Source organism: Talpa occidentalis, unplaced genomic scaffold (assembly GCF_014898055.3).
Source record: "Talpa occidentalis isolate TD23 unplaced genomic scaffold, MPIMG_talOcc4v2.1, whole genome shotgun sequence".
Classification (NCBI taxonomy): Eukaryota; Metazoa; Chordata; class Mammalia; order Eulipotyphla; family Talpidae; genus Talpa; species Talpa occidentalis.
Window position 1 is genome coordinate 126,280,262 of NW_026555331.1, and position 20,764 is coordinate 126,301,025.

Genomic DNA, 20,764 nt, shown 5'->3' on the forward strand with positions numbered 1-20,764 from the left:
TAGCCAATAGGTGGTGCCAATAGGTACCAGTTTTCATTTCAGAGAGAGCAAAGTTTCTCAATGCATCATTAAAAATCAGAATCATTGTTATAATCCAATAATCATTGTTGTAATTCAATAATACTGAAATAAATGACTCATAACTCTGTGATGATAACATGTTCAACACCCCCAAATTCAATCCAACTCTCCCAACAGGCTCCTTCCACCTCACTGTCTACTTCCTATACAGAGTTAACCTACTCTCCTCTTTACCTAGGTAATTCCTTTTAACTGTCTGTGGGGATTTAAAAGTACAGTTGGCAGGAATGCAACCATGTGCCATCAGTTTATGAAGGTAAAAAAGAGGATTGCAGAACTGATGTGATTAGCAAATATGTTTTCTTCTAGTTGTAAAAGACACGTGCAAACTACAGGAAACAGGATTTCGTAAGTACACAGAAAATATGAAAACAATTCTAAAGTTTCTCTTAGGAAACACTGAACCAGAGCCAACTATTTCTACATAATTTATTTCAAGTCATAAACCTGAATTTGCCTCAGTAAATCATATGGGCTCAGTCTTATTTCACATTCCTGGAATTCAACTGCTAAAGTCTATCAGAGGTGACATTTACAACAATGATTTGCTCAACAAACATAAACCACGCTCCTTCTAATGAATATTTTTAGAATTTCAAATTCTTACAATATTGCTTTTGGATTTTAAAAATCCCACAGAGCACAGACTTTGAAAATTTAGAATTATTTAACCTAACTAAACCTAACCGCAGAGATATATTAATTCAATTTTTTTATCTTAAAGTTAAATAGATCACTTGCAATTTTATCCCAGCTTCTACACTCAACAAGGAGTGATTAATGTACCTTTGTAACATAAGTCTTAGGTTAGAAGGGAAAAAAACAGTTAACTAGAAGAATCCCTTTATCTATTAAAGAGACAAGATTATAACTCAAGAGATAGGAAGACATCAATGAAGCATAAAAGGCCTGGAAATTAGGTGGTAGAATCTGTTTCTAAAACTAATTTCAAAGTTTTTTTTCTTTCTTTAGAACCAGTGGCCACGAAATAAGGAAAAGCGGAGGAAAAAACAATACTTTGCTGAGTGAACTCAATTCTCTTATAAACATTTGACTGCATGTTTCCATTTAATCAACAGTTCCCTGGTCCAAGGAAAAAACAGTGGAAGTCAACAGTTAACTATTAGAATCACTTGAACATTAAGCACCCCATTTCAACTTCAATTTTGTGTTTTCTTGCTTCCCCCTCTATTTTTAAGTAAGTCATTAGAATGCCTCCTTTCCAATAATAAAGCCAAACAGCTCTTGAGTACTTATCTTCTGTTCTTATAGAATTGTCTTTCCTCAAGAAGGGTAATAGATAAAGGTAAGGGTAGAAGCTTATGGAAAGGTAAAGGGTTGGCTGGCTGGTTGACTCATTCATTCATTCATTTATGGTTTGTTTCTAAGCTTTCTATCCCTAGAGCAGTATTTTGGAATGGTGAGACTTAGGACTGGGGTTGTCCTTGCTTAAAATGGTAAGATGGGATTAGACAGCGTCCTGACCAATAGAAAACAGATGCTGGCTGCGAATCATGCTTGAAAGGAAAAGCAATGAGAGGGGCTGAGTCATAAGAACAGAAGAGCAGGCAGTGATTTGTAGTAGAAGCAATATATGAAAAGCATGCATTTGGCTGCCTGGAAATCTAAGTATCACCTAGAAGGCAGCAAAATGGAGGCTGGTCTGACAAAGAGAAGGAAAACCCTTCACATAGGGCTGTAGCACACTTACAAAGATGTAACAAGTATACTTTCATTTCATTACAATAGCTGTAAGCAGAAAAGGTGACATTTAAGGAATAAGGTAGCTTGGATCTCACTTTATGGTAATCTCCCTCAGGAATCCACTAAGAATAAGTAGTCAGTCAGTCAATGCAAGTGACAAAGCACGTATAACAACTGTGAAGTACATATCATTACTTGGAGATCTTCTCAAAGAAATAGAATATGCTGCCCTCCCTTCCTGGAATTAATCTATGTACTCAGAAGGATGGCAATTAAATTGAAAAGACACTGAAAAAGACAGTATCAAATCAGCGCAGAGTCAGAGGAAGAAACAAAGCGTAGGAAGGCTGTCAAGACATGACTCCAGTCTATAAGAAGAGTGAAATTTGTGACTTGGCTTCACTGAAACTCTGACCCCTACCAGCAGTTTCATAGCATACAGCCTCTGTTAAGTTAGGGCTCTACCTGGAAGTATAAATGAAAGCCTATCATGAAAAACTTCACAGTGATTTAAGAAGCAACTGGGTAACTCCTCAGAGTCAGATAAAAATAAATTTAAGCAACCAAACAACCAAGGATTTGGAATACAGGGGGAAAGGAAAGGCTTGGCAGTCAATAGGACACAGGAAATAAGTTAAGTATACTTCAGTCAGGTTTGCATCTATGATGGTAGTGATGGAAGGAAATAAATGGGGAAAATCAGAAGGCTGGGGTTGGCTTTATATTTACTAAATCAAACAGGAAATAAATGCCAGCAAATTAAGAGTAACAGACCTATGGAGGAGAAAGAACATGATACATAATGGCTCTAGACTCCCACTCACAATTAGTGGGCAGATGGAAAGCAGCAAGTCATAATGAATTTGTTTGTGAGGCATGAAAATAACTTAAAAAAAAATCCTTTAAGACAAATCCAGAGCAGCACTATGTAACAGAAATAAAATACAAGCCACCAGTGACACTGAATTTTTCTAGGAACCACATTTTTAAAAAGGCAACAAAATGTTAGTAATTTGGTTTATGTAACCTACATCTCCACAAAGCTGTTTTTCAATATGCAATCAATATAAAGTTGTCAATGGGAATTTATGCTATTTTTATTGTACAGAGTCTCTGAAATCAGGTGTATATTCTATTATTACAGCACAACTCAGTCCTATACTGGCCTCACATCCGGTACTCAGTAACTCATGTGGCTAGTGATACTGAACTGGACAGTCTTGGTCTAGAATATTTAATAACATAAGGTAGTCATGGCATCAGGGAATATCTGAAGTTCAAAAGGTTTGAACAAAACTACTGCATGTGGTTAGAAGCTGGCAAGCTAAGTTTTAAAAATCCAGCAGTTCTAAACTTCTTACTGAAGGTACTCAGGGAAATGCAAATCAAAACTACAATGAGATACTATCTTACACCAGTGAGAATGGCACATACTTAAAAAAACTAGCAACAACAAATGTTGGCGAGGTTGTGGAGAAAAAGGAACTCTCCTGCATTGCTGGGGGGAGTACAAACTGGTCCAACCACTATGGAAAGCTGTGTGGAGATTTCTTAACCTACTAAAGATAGAGCTTCCATATGATCCAGCAATTCCACTCCTAGGTATTTACCCGCAGGACACAGAAACATTAATTCCAAAGGGCACCTGCACCCCTATGTTTATAGTAGCACTGTTTACAATAGCTAAGCTATGGAAACAACCCAAATGCCTAAAAAACAGACAACTGGATCAAGAAGATGTGGTACATATACCATGGAATATTACTCAGCAATCAAAAAAGATAAACACATGCAGTTTGCAGCAACATGGATGGAGCTAGAAGGGATCATGCGCAACGAAATAAGTCAGAAAGAAAAAGAAAAATACCAGATGGTTTCACTCATAGCAGGAATTTAGAAAACCTAAATAAGGGACCAGGAAGAAGACTAATTAATACAAAGTAAAAATAAAATCAACAAGCAACTATAAACCAGAGACACACTATGGATGGGGGCTGGGGAGAGGAAGGATTAGGGTCAAAATAAGGGGCAGGGTGGGAATTATATGGGGAATAAAACCAAAATTAAAATGCATACACTGTGCAAAAATGAAAAATGATGTAAGAATTATATAAAATAAAATATTTTTTTAAAAAATGAAAAATGATGTAAAAATATATAAAATAAAATTTAAAAAATTAAATTAAATCATCTGGTCTATACCCAATATTAGCAAGTTTAATTCTTTTACAGAAAAAGTGAAGACAAACATACATGACAGTTTCTAAGATATATTGTTACTGCATTTTTATTCTACTTCTACCATCATCTCATAGTCCTTTGGGACTCTCCCTGCAATAGTTAGTGCAAATTTCTTGTTTATTTAGTGGTAGATGTAGAACTTAGTTTGAATCAAATAAAATCTAAGATACCTCCCCAACTCTTGGGAGAGGGAGGAGAAAACTGACCTCAGCACCCATCAGAGCCTGCGGTTGCCAAGAGTATGAGGTGTGAGGCTCATGGCTTTCATTAGGCTGAACACAAAGTTTCTGTCTGCAGTTACTTTTATTTGTAGGTCATTTTAGGCTAGCAAGATCTACATAGGCCTAAGAAAAAGATCAGAAATTAAAATTCTGGTTCTTCTACTTGCCAGGCCAACTTGGACTAAAATACAAATATTTTTACATTCAAATTATTTTAACAATCAGTCTTAGAAAATACTGCATTCAGTTCAAATAGCAGCTTACTTAACTTGAAGCTTACATCAATGAAAGCACAAAACTGCCTGGTTTTCTTTGCATCAACATGTAATTGAAGGGGACATAGGGAACAAACAATATCCACCAAGTTTTTGTCCAATTATCAAGCTTAAAGGTTTACTATATATAATCTAGATATGGCACATGATGTAATATCTATAATGCTACTAGTATAATACAACTGTGTAACATATATAGTAAAATGTTCTATAGTATTTCAGGTCCCTTTTGAACATTGTGCATGCATTTTTCTCTGCACGACACTGCTGTCAATATCACTCACCTCCTTAGCCGAGTTCACTATGTGAATCTGCATACTTACTTTCCAGTATAATAATGTTACTTACAGCTCTAGGTAGTGAAGCATATTTGTACTGGACTGCACATATAGATTTCTGTCCATTACACCTATTCCACACAACAGCCATGAATCTAAGCATATCAGTCATTTGCTTTTCAGCAATGAGTAACAATTTAGAGGTTTCAAGACTTGGTACTACTGAATAAATTCAGATATGTGGCTTTGTTTCCAATGAGAAGCAGTACAATTTTAGAGAAAGTTATAGCTACAAGAGTGTCGTAGCATAGGGAAACACATAGAATGTTGACTGCGTGTTTTAATTAAAGTTAGGGAGTGAACAGAGAGGAAAACAAAGACAGATAATTTCCTTCTTCTACAGAAAAAGAAAAGAAAGGCCCTTAAATGAAGTGTAGGGAATGTGTCAGACCCACATACTCACCAGCATTGGAGCCAGTCAAATTATAACGTGCATTCAGCTTTTTGATAATGTTTTCATGGATTTGGTACCACTCACTCTCTGTGTTACACCTAAGAAAACATGGACACTCAGTTACACGTCACGATGCATGAGCTTTAGCAAGGACACCATGGCATACCCATCCATTTAGTAATAACCACCATAAACTAACCCTAAACCTCCCCAACTCTAAGGAGTCTCCTAAAAACCCATTGCAAGTGACGGTCAGTTGTAGCATGGTCACTCAATGGTGAGCAGGAATGCCATACCTGCCTCCCTTTTGCCAGAGGTGGTTGGGATGAACACCTCACAGATTATGAGTTAGCCCCTGCTCCCTAAAATGTCAGACAACAATGCAAGCAGAAGGCAGTGAGACTAAAAGTCAGACAGCATGCAAATCCTCACTATGAACTAAGCTGCATGCTTTGGCTGAGTTATTTACCTTCTCTGTTCCTTGATTTTTTTCAATTTTGAAATGTGAGTAACATTAAATAAGCTAGAACATTAAATAAATTTAGGCTTAAGATAATACCTGGCACATAGTAAATAATATCTGCTAGTTCTCATTAACATATCTATACCTACTATAATAAAACCAATTTTGGCTAATAGCAAATGAAGCAAAAAGAAAAATGAAATTGAAGTTAATGTGAATTGCACAAGCAAAAGGTTGGCAGAATTCACCAAAGGGTAATTCAAGTACCCTCGCAGCTTTTCCATCTTCTGTGACAGCCATAACTACCTTGTCTATTTAGCATGTGTCACTTGCTAGCTTATGTTATCTTTGTCTACATGGTTTAGTTCACCTAAGAGACATTTTAGGTTCTGGAGGATTGGACCTCAGACTGGGTAATATCCCTACCAGGACTTTGATTCCTGTGGGTGCTTAAGAAGTAACAGTTGCATGAATGAACAGACGGATGTGCCCCTGGCTGGCAACTGCAGATAGTTCATAAACATCTGGGTCTATATCCTTCTTGACTGCTATGACTCTAACCAATTAGTCAGGGGAGGACCTCCCTCATCTAAACATTTCATAAATTCACTAACATATCTCATTAACTATAAATGATTCCCTCCTAAAAGTCCTGAAAAATCAAGATTCTATATGCCATTAATCAAAATTTTTGACACTGCAGATTCTTTTCCCCAGTGATTGCATCTGTAGCTGATAATTCACAATTTGCTTAAAAATTTATTTATATCATCACCATAGGCTTTTCCAGGATGAACATGATGGAGATTATTTTCAAACCAGTTAACAGTAGGGTACCAAACACAACAGTGAATCTTGGAAGGTCAGAAAATTAAGATGAAATGAAACCATCCCACCTGTCCAGCTGTAAGATACCATTTAGTACTTTCTGCCTCCGGTTTTCTTATTTCAGCTCAGTGGGGAAGGAAGGAAGATGGTTTGCTTTCTATTAGATAGTTAAGTGACTCCAGAATTCATGCTTTTAACCTACCAAACTCCAAATAAAATCAAAACTTCTAAAGTATGTGACTAACATATTTTCCAGGCTCAGATGAGGTATTTGTTATATTTTTATATTTGAGTCCCAGATGGGTTAGGAATTCAGACACCTTAGCAAATATAAATTTCTTCCAAATTGTCTCTAATAGGCTCTTCCCTAAATGTTTTATGCAATTCACAGTTCTTCTTAATCCACTGTGACTGTTTTGACTGGTTGGTATTCTTTTGGAAGAGTTTCATAATTTATTGAACTGGCATATCTAACAGTATTGAATTGGAATATCTAATAATATTCCAAAACCTTGTTTGATGCTTAGAAAAAAAAATAAATAAAACTCAGATGATAAAAACAACAAAGAGGAGTACAATTTATTTTTATGAGTGCAAGTGTCTCCCATAGGCAGGGTTGGAATTTGTGGTGTCTTCTTCAACTGGCTGCACACTCAAGAGTGATACAAGCACTGCTGTCCCTCCATTTTCCCAATGGCAAGAAAAATACTGCATTAGCTCCTCACACCTGGAAAGACTACTCTAAGAATTGCTGGGATTGTGAGGAATTTTTGTTTTCTTAAAAAGCAATGCCACACAAAAGTATCTGAGATAGAGGTGTGAAGCAACACTCATAAATGTACAAGCTGGTAAACAGAGAGGTCAGGTTCTGCTATCACAGTCCTGACTGCAAATCTGGTTCCTGTTCTTACTAGCTGGATGACTTCAGGGAAGTTATTTTGCTTCTCTGTCCCTTTATATGCAAAACTCAGCCAATGGCATCTGGTTTGTGATTTGGTTGGGAAGAAGAAGTGACTTGACAAATGCAAAGTACTTAACACAGTTCCTCACACATAGTAAGCAACCAGGAAATGGGGGCCAGCCTCATCAGTATAATTTTGAATAAATTATGTTTTATGACTACTAGTAGAGTTTGGAAAGAAGACTATCATGGGCTTAAGTCCAACTGAAGGCTGACATGTGATAAAATGAGTAGCAAGTTTCATTTCTAGTTTCACCAGAAGTTTTCAAGATTTAAAATCAAGGTCACAGATTTTATTCCCCTTAAAAAAGAGGAAGACAGTTTCTGGTCCTAAACCACAGGCTCTAAATAAATCTTTATCAACTAATTAGCAAACATGTGGCACATAAATTCCCAGGCATTGGTATAGAATGGATTAATCCATGAAATTCTGCACATATAGTCAAAAAACAAGCTGAAATGTATAACGCACAGGCAGTAGGTTGATTTTGTAACCTCCACATATGAAAAACCACTGGCATATACTGAATATATTGGACACTATTGCTAGCACAGAAAACTGAAAGCAAACTCATTTATTGAGGTAGCAAGGGGTCTGGTCCTCATTGCAGCAATGTGCCTCAGGCTACAATGGATCTGCTCTGAGGATGCCACTATATGACAACTCTCGATGGCCACACTTGTGGTGATGTGGTCAGAGAGGGGTGACTAAATCTCAAGCATTTTAAAAATCATTTACTTGGGATTTCACATATGAAGTGATTTTATTAGTTCAGTGTTTTGGGTTGAACTATTATGTCATCCCAAAAAGATAATGTTGAGGTCCTAACTATACTTCAGAATGTGAACTTTCTTGATAGAGGGAATGGGCCCTAACCCAATGGGAATGTGTCCTTATAAAAGTGAGATAAGTAGATACAGTAACAAATACACAGACTGGGAGAAAATTATATGAAAATGAAGGCAGTGATCGAGATGCTTCTCCAGTCAGAGAATGCCAAAGATTGCCAGCAACCCATCAGAACTGAGGAGAGAGGCATGGGAGAGATTCTCCCTCACCACCCTCAGGAAGAACCAACCTGCTCACACCTTGATCTGGGACTTCTAGCTTCCAGAACTGTGAGAAAATTAATTTTCTGTTATTTAAACCTCCCTGATGATGAGCATTTTTTAGGGCAACTCTAGCAATCTAATTTATGAAGTAGGAGGGAAATCACTTAAACATCTCTCTCCTTACTCTTGCTAATTCTAATTGATTTACATTACAACTGTCTCCATTTTCTAAGAACAAATCAACCTCCTGGAAGTAGTGAAATATTCCAGTTTTTAAAGAAGTTACTCTACACAGTGGCCAATCCACCCAACTCATAAACAGGTTTATTCTCTGATTTACAATTGTAAATCTACTGACTGGCAAATGGTGATTTGTGGACTCACTTGCAGCAAGTTTATAGATTATTCAGGCTTTGCAGAATGTCTATAAACTCAGCCCCTCCCCACTTGCTCTTATTCTACCCATGTACAGTAGCATTCCCCAGATAGGAGGCATGGGTGCCCCCACACCTGCCCCACTGCCCACCACATCCTTGCTGCTTACATGTACACTTTCAGGACGAGGTCATCTTTTGTCTCTCCAGTCAGCAGATCAGCAATGCTAAGAACTGCACAACCAAAGGGTCGCCGGTACTGGACACTACAAGCATTCTTTTTTTCACCTGCCCCCATTCGACCTGTCAATTAAAAAGCAAACATACTCATGGGGCCATCTGATTAGCACATTATAAATAGATATGCAGAATTACAACATAGGCCATTCCAAATGTAACTGAGTAGTGGAGAGGACTCAGGTTTGGGGCAACAGAAGATGCTGCTTCAGTTCTCGACTCTTCCTCAACCACCTCTCTGTATGACCTTGGGCATATCACTTAAGCTCTGGGCACCAGCTGCCATCTATTAAACATTAAGGCTGAAGTTGATTTCAGGGATGGGGATCCCCCACAAAGGATTCATGAAGACACACCATAAGTTTCAGTATGGGTACTTATTTCATTCCATATTTTAAAAACGATTTCAAATTTTTACTATGAAAGGAAACAGCTTGAGAGCCCCTGAAGGAAAGGCAAGTAAGCATAGGCAATCAAGTGAGCAAACTCTTTGTGTTGACTGTAACTACATTACTGAAACTTCCTGGGGTGTTTTTGACTCTTACATGATTTCAACTTGTATAACTTGCTATATACATATATATATATATATATTAAAGATTTATTTATTTATACATACAAGAACTGGGGTACAGGCCACAGTTTTGGGAGGTGAGAGGATTCACCAGAGACAGAGTGGGGAACAGAACAGGCAGATCGACTGAAACACACTGCCAAGGGGAGCAGCGGGTGAGTCAGGAGAGGTCTGCTGGGCCATGTGGGTCACCTTCCTGGCCGGGGATCAAACTTGTGCTGTAGTGGCTGTGGTGAGCTTCACAAGTTGCATCTTAACCCCTGGTGCCACCAGGGAGGCCCCACTTGGTATATATTTTTAAAGATGCAATTAAGAATACTGTTTTAATTTGTTTTTGCTCTTTATCACTATTATTTTTGAGGCAGAACTATAGCAAGTTAATGTGATGAAAAATAATGAAAAAAAAATCTGCAAATCTGTCTGCAGATACTTAGCACTAAGTTGTTCCCATCTGAGTGAAATTCTCCTATAACAAACCCATACATTTCCAGCACTTCCAAAATCCAATGTTAAATAGATGGAACTATTGCTACAACCTTCATTCATTGATAATAAAGGAAAACTAACCTCTACAATATATTATTTTCAAAGAAATGCTTATGAATAGCAGCCCGAAAACCTCTCATTTTACCAGTTAGAATGAAAGTGAAAAACTGGTCAAAATAAGTCAGTTGCATTTTAGATGTGCAAAATGCAAGAATTTAAAATATGATGTTTTCATAATTTGATGCTTTAAAATAACTAAAATTCAAATGTACATTTAACATAAATTTTACCGACAAGTACTCATATTTGAATTTTATTTATCAACAAATCACACTTTTACTTACAGAACTGATTTAAACAAATTTAAAGTTTTAGTCACTCATTAAATGGGAAAAAGACAGTTTATCTCTACTTTGAATGTTATTATAGATTGGTATTAGGATGAAATAGAAAAACCATGTATTATCAAAATCATGATTTAGAAGACAATTATTTCTTACTAAAATAATTTCTTTGTAAATGTAAGATGTTAAAGTAATTAGAAGATTTCAGGGAGGAGTATTTCATAGTTATTTAACATCATAAAAGAAATTCATCACTAAAAAAAAAGAAAAACCAGAAACGCCAAAGATTATTGCCTAGCAATCGGGCAGCTCCCTCTTCCTAGGTGTACACAATGGTGCATGACATGCACATGAGTTCCATTTTCTTTCACCTCTTTCAGTTAGAACCTTGGGGGAAATAAAACTACTGTGGGTGCTTGGGGAGAACAGCCAACATAAGGGAGATGCTAGAATGTTCTGCCAAAACCAGAGACGACTCTGGGGAGGTTTCTGTTACTCTCCTCAACAGCTGTGCAGCACAACTCCCAAACCTCCACACCACCCACATCCTCAGACACTGATGTTAAGTTTCCTTTCCTGGCTCTGTGGACACCACAGATCTGGATACCAAACCTTTGGTCTAAGTACTGTGCTGAAAAGATGATTTGGTGCCAGCTGTGGTGTTTCCAACTCCAGGATTAAACAGGAGTCCACAGTGCAGGTCAGATTTCTAGGAAAATTCTCTAAGTACAAAAGAAAGAAGGTAGTAATAGAGGAAGGTCAAAATATTTACCAATATGCTAAAAGTCAAAAGGAGAAACCCAGAAGTAGAAAGAACTTAAGTAGGATGGGCAGGAGGGTATGATACTACTACTTTTTTTTCCTTTCCTTTCCAGTCAAAGATCCAGTCTTAAATTACTAGAAGCAAAGTGCTACTGTTTCTGCTCACTACAGTAAGAGAGAGTCAGCATATGCTTTTCCCACTGAACAAGTACAAGGAACATTCTAGAAAAAATAATTCTCTATGCCTCATAAAAAAGGATTCTTCACCTCTTCATTTCACTACAGTTGGGCTTAATCTTACCCTTTCTTAGAATATCTTACCTTAAATCTTGTTTCTCCTCAGTCTCAAAATGCTGAACCACTAAATATACTCATTATGTAAGGTTTTGAAGTAATGTCGGAGAAACATTAATTTGATCAAAGCTGGGGGTCGGGGGATGGGAGAGAGGTCATTTCTAATATGCAATATTCATTGTGTTAACTTAATAATCATAAAAATCTTAGTAAAGAATATAATCATTAGTCAAACACCATGTGTTTGGAAAGCAGTCACAGGAAGTGAACTAGGGCTGAAGTGGCTTCCTTGTTAATAATCTTGTGAGTGAAGGGCACAGGCACTCAGGCCACAGGCCAGCAGGGGATATAGTCACTCTCAGGTATTTCTACCACCAAAAAACCCTGTATATAATGGTTAAAGAAGCTACAGTGGTTTACTTTTTCTCTTCATATTTTAGAAAATTATATTCAAATTTTAGCAATGTTCACATGAAAATATACAAAATCACATTTTAAACAATTTGAATTTGAATTACAATTTGAATTTTTAAAAATTACAATTAAAAATTACAATTAAAAATTACAATTTGAATTTTTAAAAAACCACAAAGAATTACATAATATACTGTACCCCTGCCATCTGGGAATAGACAGAATCTTTATCTCATAAATACACAGTGGCATGCACTGCACTTTGTCCAATATTTTAAAAGATTCTTTCCAATTTTCCCCCCACATATTCATTTATGAAAAGGAAATTAAAACAAACCAAAACAGTTAAGTTTTTTTCTTTCTATTTTGGTTACTCCTCATAGAAAAATAGCATTAAATGAAAATGTGTTTTCTGGACACATTTTTATGAGAAAGAAATCTATAGAAAATCTATAATGGAATGACAACATGTTTTACCATCTCAATCTCAAAGCAAAAAGTGATTATCATGTACATGAAATAAAAGGCAATGGCAAAAAAGATCACCATGCAGGACTACATAACAAGGTGTGCCCAGCCCATTGAGCCACACAAGTAATGCAGTAGAGTGAGTGAAGAAGTAGGAACCAATTCTAGTTACGTTGGTTAGCATTCATGGAAAAATGGTACAGGGTATATGATCCCTCATTTTACCTAGCTCCTGAGCTATAAAATGCCTGCTTTTCGAGGAACCTAAAGTAAAAAAGCACTGAACATATTTTGGTTCTGTTGTGCAAGTTCATGGCAGAACACACAAAGAGTTCTGCAAATATTACTAAACATGACATATTAATGTATCCACAGTCAAATCAAATTTGGAAAAAGCTGGGGTCAACAAAGTTAGAGAGGCACTTTTTGTTTTTCCCTGTAGGGCTTCTCCCATACTTTAATAAGCTGAAGATATTATTATAAGTGAAAAATATATGTTCAGCATCTCAATAACCCTCTTATTGTAGCATCTTCTGTAATAATGCTTGGGCAGGATCATACAATCTGAAAAATGTCAACTGGTGTAAAGTTTTCATAAGCTTGTAGGGAACCCAGTTCCTAAATGTTTACTTATGCTGTCAACAGAAATGAGAATTTTAAAAAGATAAATACCAGATTTTTTAATTGGATATGTTTAGAGAGTCCAATGAAACACTACATATTATCTAATGACATACATGGGAAGAGAAAAACATCCATTTATGGTGGGTGACTTTGGGGAAGCCAGGGAACAATTCCAAAAGTTTGGGTTTCACTGATTCAAATCTGGATTTGATTTCTTTCTGATCCAGATAACAAATAAATCATAGCTTTATAGCTATCTCTCAGTGCTTCTTCTCCAGGTGGTATCCTTGTCACACTGACAAGTGTAGTACCTACCGATTCGGATGATGTGCACGGTGATATAAATGTCCCTTCTTAGCTCACTGCTACCCAAATCCTACCAAAAAACAAAGCACGGTTATGTGTTGAAATACATAATGTATGTGGAAGCATTTAAAGGGCACAACACATCATTTTCAAAAATAATAGAAGACGAAGATGAACATAGAAGTTCTTAATGGAATTTCTGTGGCAGAACCATAATTCAAAATCTGTTCTAAAAATGAAACCAACTTGACTTGATGCCAAGTAATACTAAAAAGGAAAGCCAATTCTCCTTTCAATCTCTCAGTCACTCCTTTAAACATTTATTAAGCACGTATTAAACACAAGGTTGCATGCTGAGCCCTATCACCACTGTAATTTGGGCAAATAGCATAATAGGCTCTAATTATTATATATATATATAACTTACAATTTTATAAATTATAATTTCATGTAATTACATTTTATAATTTTATATAATTATCATTTATTATATAAAGTAACAAAGGTGTGACTGTGAATGGTGGTATTTGGAATTCTGGGCATTACTGTAATTTGTATGTTGTTTACAAAGTTTAAGCAAATTCACTATGTTTCCTCCCAGTAATTTATTCTTCTTAAATAATACAATTGGGAGAATCCATCTCATGGATAAAACAATCTCCACTTACCACAAAAAGAGAGCAATGCCGTTCTGGTTTATCTGGGGCTTTGGGAAGTCCATTTCTATTCAGCCTCAAGAAAAATCTCTCACTATAAGAGAAAATAAAGTTTTATATTTTGAAAATCATTTAATATTTAAGGACTTACCAATTTTTTAGTTGTTCTTCATCTTAAGAGTTAAGCTCTACATTAATAAGGTCATTCATTAAACAATCAAAATTATATAAATTAGAAGAGCACCTATGAAATGTTTGCGTAATTTCTGAAAAAAATGGCAACACATTAACTGGGAAAGCAGAAAACAAATATATATGCAAACAAAAATTAATTTTTAAAATAACAGGTTTCCATATCAATGATATCATTGTTAGCATTTTGAAAGTAGAAATAAGAACACACAGAATAAATATCACCTAATATGTTTCACGTGTTTGTACCTATTTCATGTGTTTAGTCATATTATTTAACATATAAGAATGACACCATCTGAGTGCTAACCATCCATTAGAAGGCTTAGAATGTTATGCTAAATATTAGTATTTTTATTTTATTTTTATGCTAAGGCTTAGTATTTTATGCTTTTGCAAGTTTGTAATCCAAAATATAAAGTGTCCAAGAAATGAAACTCAAATTTTTTTTGATCTACAAATGAACATATAAGACCTCAGCCTACCCCTAGTACTCCCATTGGAAAGTACAGTACCATCTAGATTTAATGCAAACAAATAATACTGTTCATCAGTCACTAATATAAACCAATAGAAACTTGGAGACACCATTTAGATCCAAGGTAATGTGTTACACTATGTTTTAAAAAATAAAGTGAATATCAACCCAAGAAAAATTAATCTACCAGCTACCATGAGCATCTGAATCTCAGTATCCATATGCCAATGATAAAAATCAAGTGATTGGCTCCCCGGGGCAAAGAACACATGGTAATATTCATGGAAACATGAAATTAGAACAAGGCATGGTCTTGGTCAGTGTAACTTCAGCCCAGAGGACAAGCAGGGAAAGGGGTTGTCAGACATGAGTGAAAGGCTCCGAACCAACCAATTCTCTACGCATATTCATCTCAGACTTAAAAAATGGCTCTGTCATCCAAAACCCCCTTTCTCCCATTCAAGGGAAAGGATGAGATCCATAATCAGATCTCTAAGGAAGCATACAGATTTGTATTTATGGCTGTTTTGGAACATTTTTAGTCTCTTCTGTGATGTAACTCTAGACAGATATATTTAACAGATTCAAATGCTGAGTTTATCTCATCTTATTCTTATATAATGTCTATTCCTGACTGGTCATCTGAGGAAGGGCAACCCATGCACGTATCTATGGAATCATTTCCATACCAGTTACCTATGCTTTTTTCAAAGAGTGGTGGCTGATGAGATATGAACCAAGAGATATAAATTGCTGTATGGATTCTCAAATGGAGTTAAAGTTCCCATATGATATTCCAAAGTGGAGGCTGAGAATGACAGAAACAACTGAGGATGCAGAGTTAATCTTACTTAGTTGTTATTTACTACAGTTCAAGTAAAGGGATTACAAACTTTCCTCACAGTGAAAAAATTGACTATTTCAAATTTAAGACATGCTAAAATGAAATATAGAAGAATTCATCTTGGGATAAAGGAAGTACATTTTAGTAATATTTAGCAATCTTTTGAGAATTCATCATTTGACAAGAGTAAGAAGGGCTGCATATGGATTAACTTATTTTATGCTCACTATGATCTTATAACATTGGCCGTGCTATTCTGTTCATTATATAGGTGGCAGGACTAAGTTTTGCCTAAGTTCAGAACCGTAAGTGTTTTTGAGTAAGGATTTTATGCCAGGTATTATATCAAAACCCTTCTACTTCATTTGAATGCTGTAAGGTAAATTATTTCTCTGCTCTAGAGAAACATTGAGCAAATATTTCTTGAATATTGAGAAAAGAAACATTCACTTATTTGCCTAGGACACCTTATGACTCAGACAGCATGGTCCAAAGAACTCAGACAAACACTCTCCCTGCCTTTCCTGGACTGAACAGGAAAGAAGCAAGAAGAGTGACTTAAGAGGTTTCAAAGCAGTCTGTGGTTTGAAATTTTTCCATGGTAGTTTATTCATTGAAACCTATCTAGAAAAATGTTGTGGAGAGAATGTATTTTACTAAATAGCAGCAAAATTTCAAAAAGGTTTAACATTGTAAAAACTCCTGAGGTTTAAGACTGATACTTGCTCTTAATCATCAGGTACCTGCTAATGTATAATGGTTTTTTTATTACATTTTGGTCTTAAACAGAAGCAATGTTTTTCCCTCTTGTACCATGGACAGTATGCTCAATTTAATATTTTTGAGATATGCTTATTCTTGACCCTTCTTTTTATCTCTACTGAAATATTTGAAACAAATATCACATTACTTTCTAATAAGTCAACCCAAAATGATGAATATAAGATTAATATAAAAAAGTCAGCAGGGCATTCTATATATTAAAAACCTGAAGACTATATAAAAATAGTACTCCAAATTCTCAAGTTTCATCAATGTTGGTTAAAAAAATGTTTTCTAAGGTATTCTACTTCAGAGAGGTCCCTTTTGCTCTGCCACTATTTAAATTTCACTAGTCTAGACAGAATCCTAATTATGCATTATTATACTATATCACAGCCTACTTCCGAAAGAATATCAATATGTACGAAGCCAATGACATATCCCTTAGCTTAAGCATGTCTTAAGGGAGAGATAAAAATAGACTGCAAATGGGTACTGTGGACAAATAAGTCATGTACAATTTTAAAAACACTAAGCTTCTTTGAAAAGGAAAAATAGCTATTAGCATTGGTGGTTTGGTGGAGGGTTAGTAGAAAATGTGCACATAACAGAGGAGTAAAAATATGATACCAAGTTAAAAGTTTTAAATTTTAGACAAAGGAAAAAAAAATTGTGGCCAATGTTTAAAATATCTTTTTTATTCACTTAGTGACATGGAGCTATTTTACATTTTCAATCAATTTCTCTTCCACCTTGGTGATACAGCAATTACTTAGTAAGCAAAAGGTTTCAGAGAAGAAATAAGAACTACAACAATGCATTTGAGAAACTTTGCATTACAAATATCCACACACACTGTCTCATGAATGTGGCGAATATTAGAATACATGCCATCTAGGCTGGAGGAAAAACTGAGTAAGTGAATAATGTTTCATTTTAACACAACTTCTAAAATTCTCTTAAGTTTCTGTGACCACATACAAATATATTTTGCACTCTCAACTGTCAAATGATAGCATCAATTCTCAGAAAACAAGGCTAGCTTTTAAGAATTTAAAAAATGCGCTCTCAGTAGATGCACACACTGCTATAACATTTGCTTTTTTACTAAACATGAAAGGTTTGTGTGTTCCTTTCTATTCCATTATAGGAACTAAAGTACAGGCCCATGATTATTAACCTTTATGTCTCCAGCTGCATAGCAAATTGGTTCTTTCTTAGGGCTTACTAACACAGAACAAATACAATTTTTAGGGCAAAATACAATAAAATCCAAATAACTAGAAAGCTTGAGACCCTTCCCAAATGTCCTTCTCTCCCCCATTAATGTCCTTTACTTTAGGGTGGGAAGTTGCATGGAACAATCAATTGTGCCTCACCATGGATGTGGGATTCACCTAATTAACTTCATGGCACCTTTAGGTTTCAGATTATGGCACTTTACCCTGTTCCCCATGCACATTTTCTATCTTTTTTATACTAAACCCTGAGTAAATGAGAATCTAAAATGACATAATGTGTTTTTAAATGAGAATACGGCCTCCGTCATCATCAAAGAATGAACTAGCAAAGAGAATGCAGCTAGAAACACTGAGAAATCAGAAGCGAGCCTTTCCCTCTTCCAGCCATTGCTGAAGCACCGGCAGCCAAAATGAATTTCGATTCCCTTGTGATTTCTGATGGAAGTTAAGAATTTTAAAGGGCATTTCAATGTACCTTCTCACATCTGTAAGAAGATCACATTTCCCCTCTTTCCAAAGAGCTGAGACAAAAGAACAATGTCCGATCCACGCCAATCTGGAAGGATGGTGAAGTTCATGTTATGTGAGGACACTACAAAGGGCAATAAATTGGCCGAGTTGCCCAGGTTTACAGGAAGAAATGTGTCATCTACATTGAATGAGGGCAGTGGGAGAAGGCAAATGGCACAACCATTCATGTGGGCATTCACCCCAGCAAGATGGGTATCATTAGAATAAAACTGGAGAAAGACCCCCAAAAGATACTAGAACACAAAGCCAGATCTCAGGAAAGGCAACTATGGAAGACACAATTGAGACGATGCAGTAACAGAGTAGTCTCATACACAACCTTCATTAAAAACTGCTTAAATGAAGGAAAATGGGGGAAAAAATAAAGGAGCTATGATATTGTTATGAGCAGAGAAAAACCATCGTTTGACTTCCCCCACATACTAACATGTTCTTCCAGAGGAAATTTCACTGCAGGAGAAATTTAGAGGCAAACTGCATTCTGTGAGTGCGCCACTGCAAATTATTACATTATAAATCAACAACGGTAAATGCTTTCCTTGGAAATAAAGACTAACAAGTGACAATTACTTATTATTTATAACCTGTCTTCTTCTAACAAGAACTTGAGGAAAGCAAGAAAATGAATGCAATAAGAGCATAAGTGGCATCTCAGAACGGGCCCAGGGAAAAAACCGTGCAAGTAAATATATACCCTTTGCTAGGCACTGTGACATATACTTTGTATGGGTTTTCTTTTTTAATTCTCACAACCAACCTGAGACAGAAACCACTGCTCTCCTCATTTTGCATAGGAGAAAACTAGAGCTTGGAGATATTAGGTAAGTTGGGCAAAGCTGCATGGTCAGTCAAGGATGGAGCCGCATATTAATATTCTGGGGGGCCTCCCCTGGTTGCACAGCGGTTGAGCACTGGGCTGCGAAGCTGCCTGCAGCCTCTGCAGTGCCGGCTCAATCCCCAGCCACCAGCGAGGTTCCCACATGGAGTGACAGACCTCTCCTGCCACTCCCGCTGCTCCCCTCAGCAGTGTATTTCGTTAGTCTTCCTGTTCTGTTCCCCACTCTGGCTCTGGTGAATTCTCTCACCCTCCCACACTTCTGACTGTACCCAGTGCTTATATATATAACTAAATAAATAACTAAATAACTAAACAAATAAATAAATAAATAAATAAATCTTAAAAAAATATCCTGGGTCCCACTTCAGAGTCTCAGCTCTTTACCACAATGCCATGCTGTCTTGGAACACACAGAGGACCTCAGCTACAGAAGAACAACAATTCACCATGTCAGATGAACCAAAGGGTTTCAGTGTGAACATTTTAAATCAATAATATAAAATGCCTAAGGACAAAAAAAATCCCAATAAAGTCACAAGCGTATCTGTTGTTATGGAGTTTATGTCTATAGTCACAGATATAGCTCTGCAAAACTGAAATTTTGATGTACTCAAAAAAAACCCTCTGATAATGTAGACTGTTTTTCAACAGCCAAGTTTGGTGGAAAAGTTTCTTACCAGTGATGCCAATAACAGAGGAAGTGCAGGGATTTGAAGACCTTAAGTGTTTCTCTTCCACTTCTCAGCTACCCAGGATGCCCCTGTCCTTACCACTTAGAAGCAGCTGCCCTTCTGCAGGAAAGGCCTTCCTAGGTCTTATATAACTCCAGGGCATATGAGACAGGGTCCTCTGAGCCTTGTGAGTAATCCATCAAGCAGCTCCCCAGTAGAACGGTTCTAGGGAAATCTATTGTGTTCAAATAGCAATGCACCTTAAATTAGGGATGGCCCAGGCCATAGAGATTTTTACATTCACCATAAAGATTTTTGTCATGTTTATCACTCTATAGTTCATTTCTCATTAAGTAGCAAAATTCTCTAGTGATTTAATGTATGTGAGAGTTGTACTTTATTTAAAAACACATGACTGGGTTATCTTGGGTTGAAACATAGCATGTAAAATTTCACAAGTCTGATCAATGTACCAAAAAAAAAAAAAAGTAACAATAAAGAATACTTCTAAAATTATTTTTGAAGAGTTAAGTCATTGAACTAAATGGTTTCCAAAACTAACAGTAACAAAGGAAACAAAATAGATGGTCATATTCTGGTAACCTAATTGGAAAAATAATTGCACTGTTCATTTCTTTTATATTCATACTTTATAAAACAATTTAACTAGAAAACATTCCACGTAGTATCTTTGAAAAAGTAAAATCACATGTGATTATGTCACATATGAGGATAACAATTAATTAATACTTATACACTGAGTAGGAGAGAAGAGAAAAGCACAAGGATCCAAGGAAGGAACTGTGGGAGCAAGGAGATGGAGCGCAAAAAAGAAGGAAGCCAGAGGCATGGTTCAGTTGTGCTGACTCCAGAGCCTCTATCCAAAAGGCAAGAGAATACACACAAAAGATGATCTCAATATTTCTATTTCACTGCGTCTCCTACATTTTGTCGAATGCCTTCTGACTGGCTAAAAGTACAGTAACGTCCAACAATCTATGCAGGCACTGTTACTGTGCTCTTTCCTAGAAAGGGTGGCAAAGGACAACTCAGAGATTAGGGAGCAATCTAAATTGTGGTAACCCCCAGAGCTGCTGCTACTGCAGTTT

The 20,764-nt window shown here is 36.3% G+C and overlaps 1 protein-coding gene across 1 annotated transcript in view; it reads right to left on the reverse strand.

The window, feature by feature from the left end:
* The window catches only part of DOCK4 (dedicator of cytokinesis 4), a 397,824-nt gene that overhangs the window by 182,695 nt on the left and 194,365 nt on the right, over positions 1–20,764 (reverse strand). The window contains exons 9-12 of the mRNA XM_054692564.1: positions 14,111–14,192; positions 13,452–13,512; positions 9,104–9,236; positions 5,264–5,352 (exon numbers count right to left, since the gene is read on the reverse strand). Of these exons, the coding sequence (XP_054548539.1) occupies positions 5,264–5,352; positions 9,104–9,236; positions 13,452–13,512; positions 14,111–14,192 (365 nt within the window). The remainder of the gene's footprint in view (positions 1–5,263; positions 5,353–9,103; positions 9,237–13,451; positions 13,513–14,110; positions 14,193–20,764) is intronic.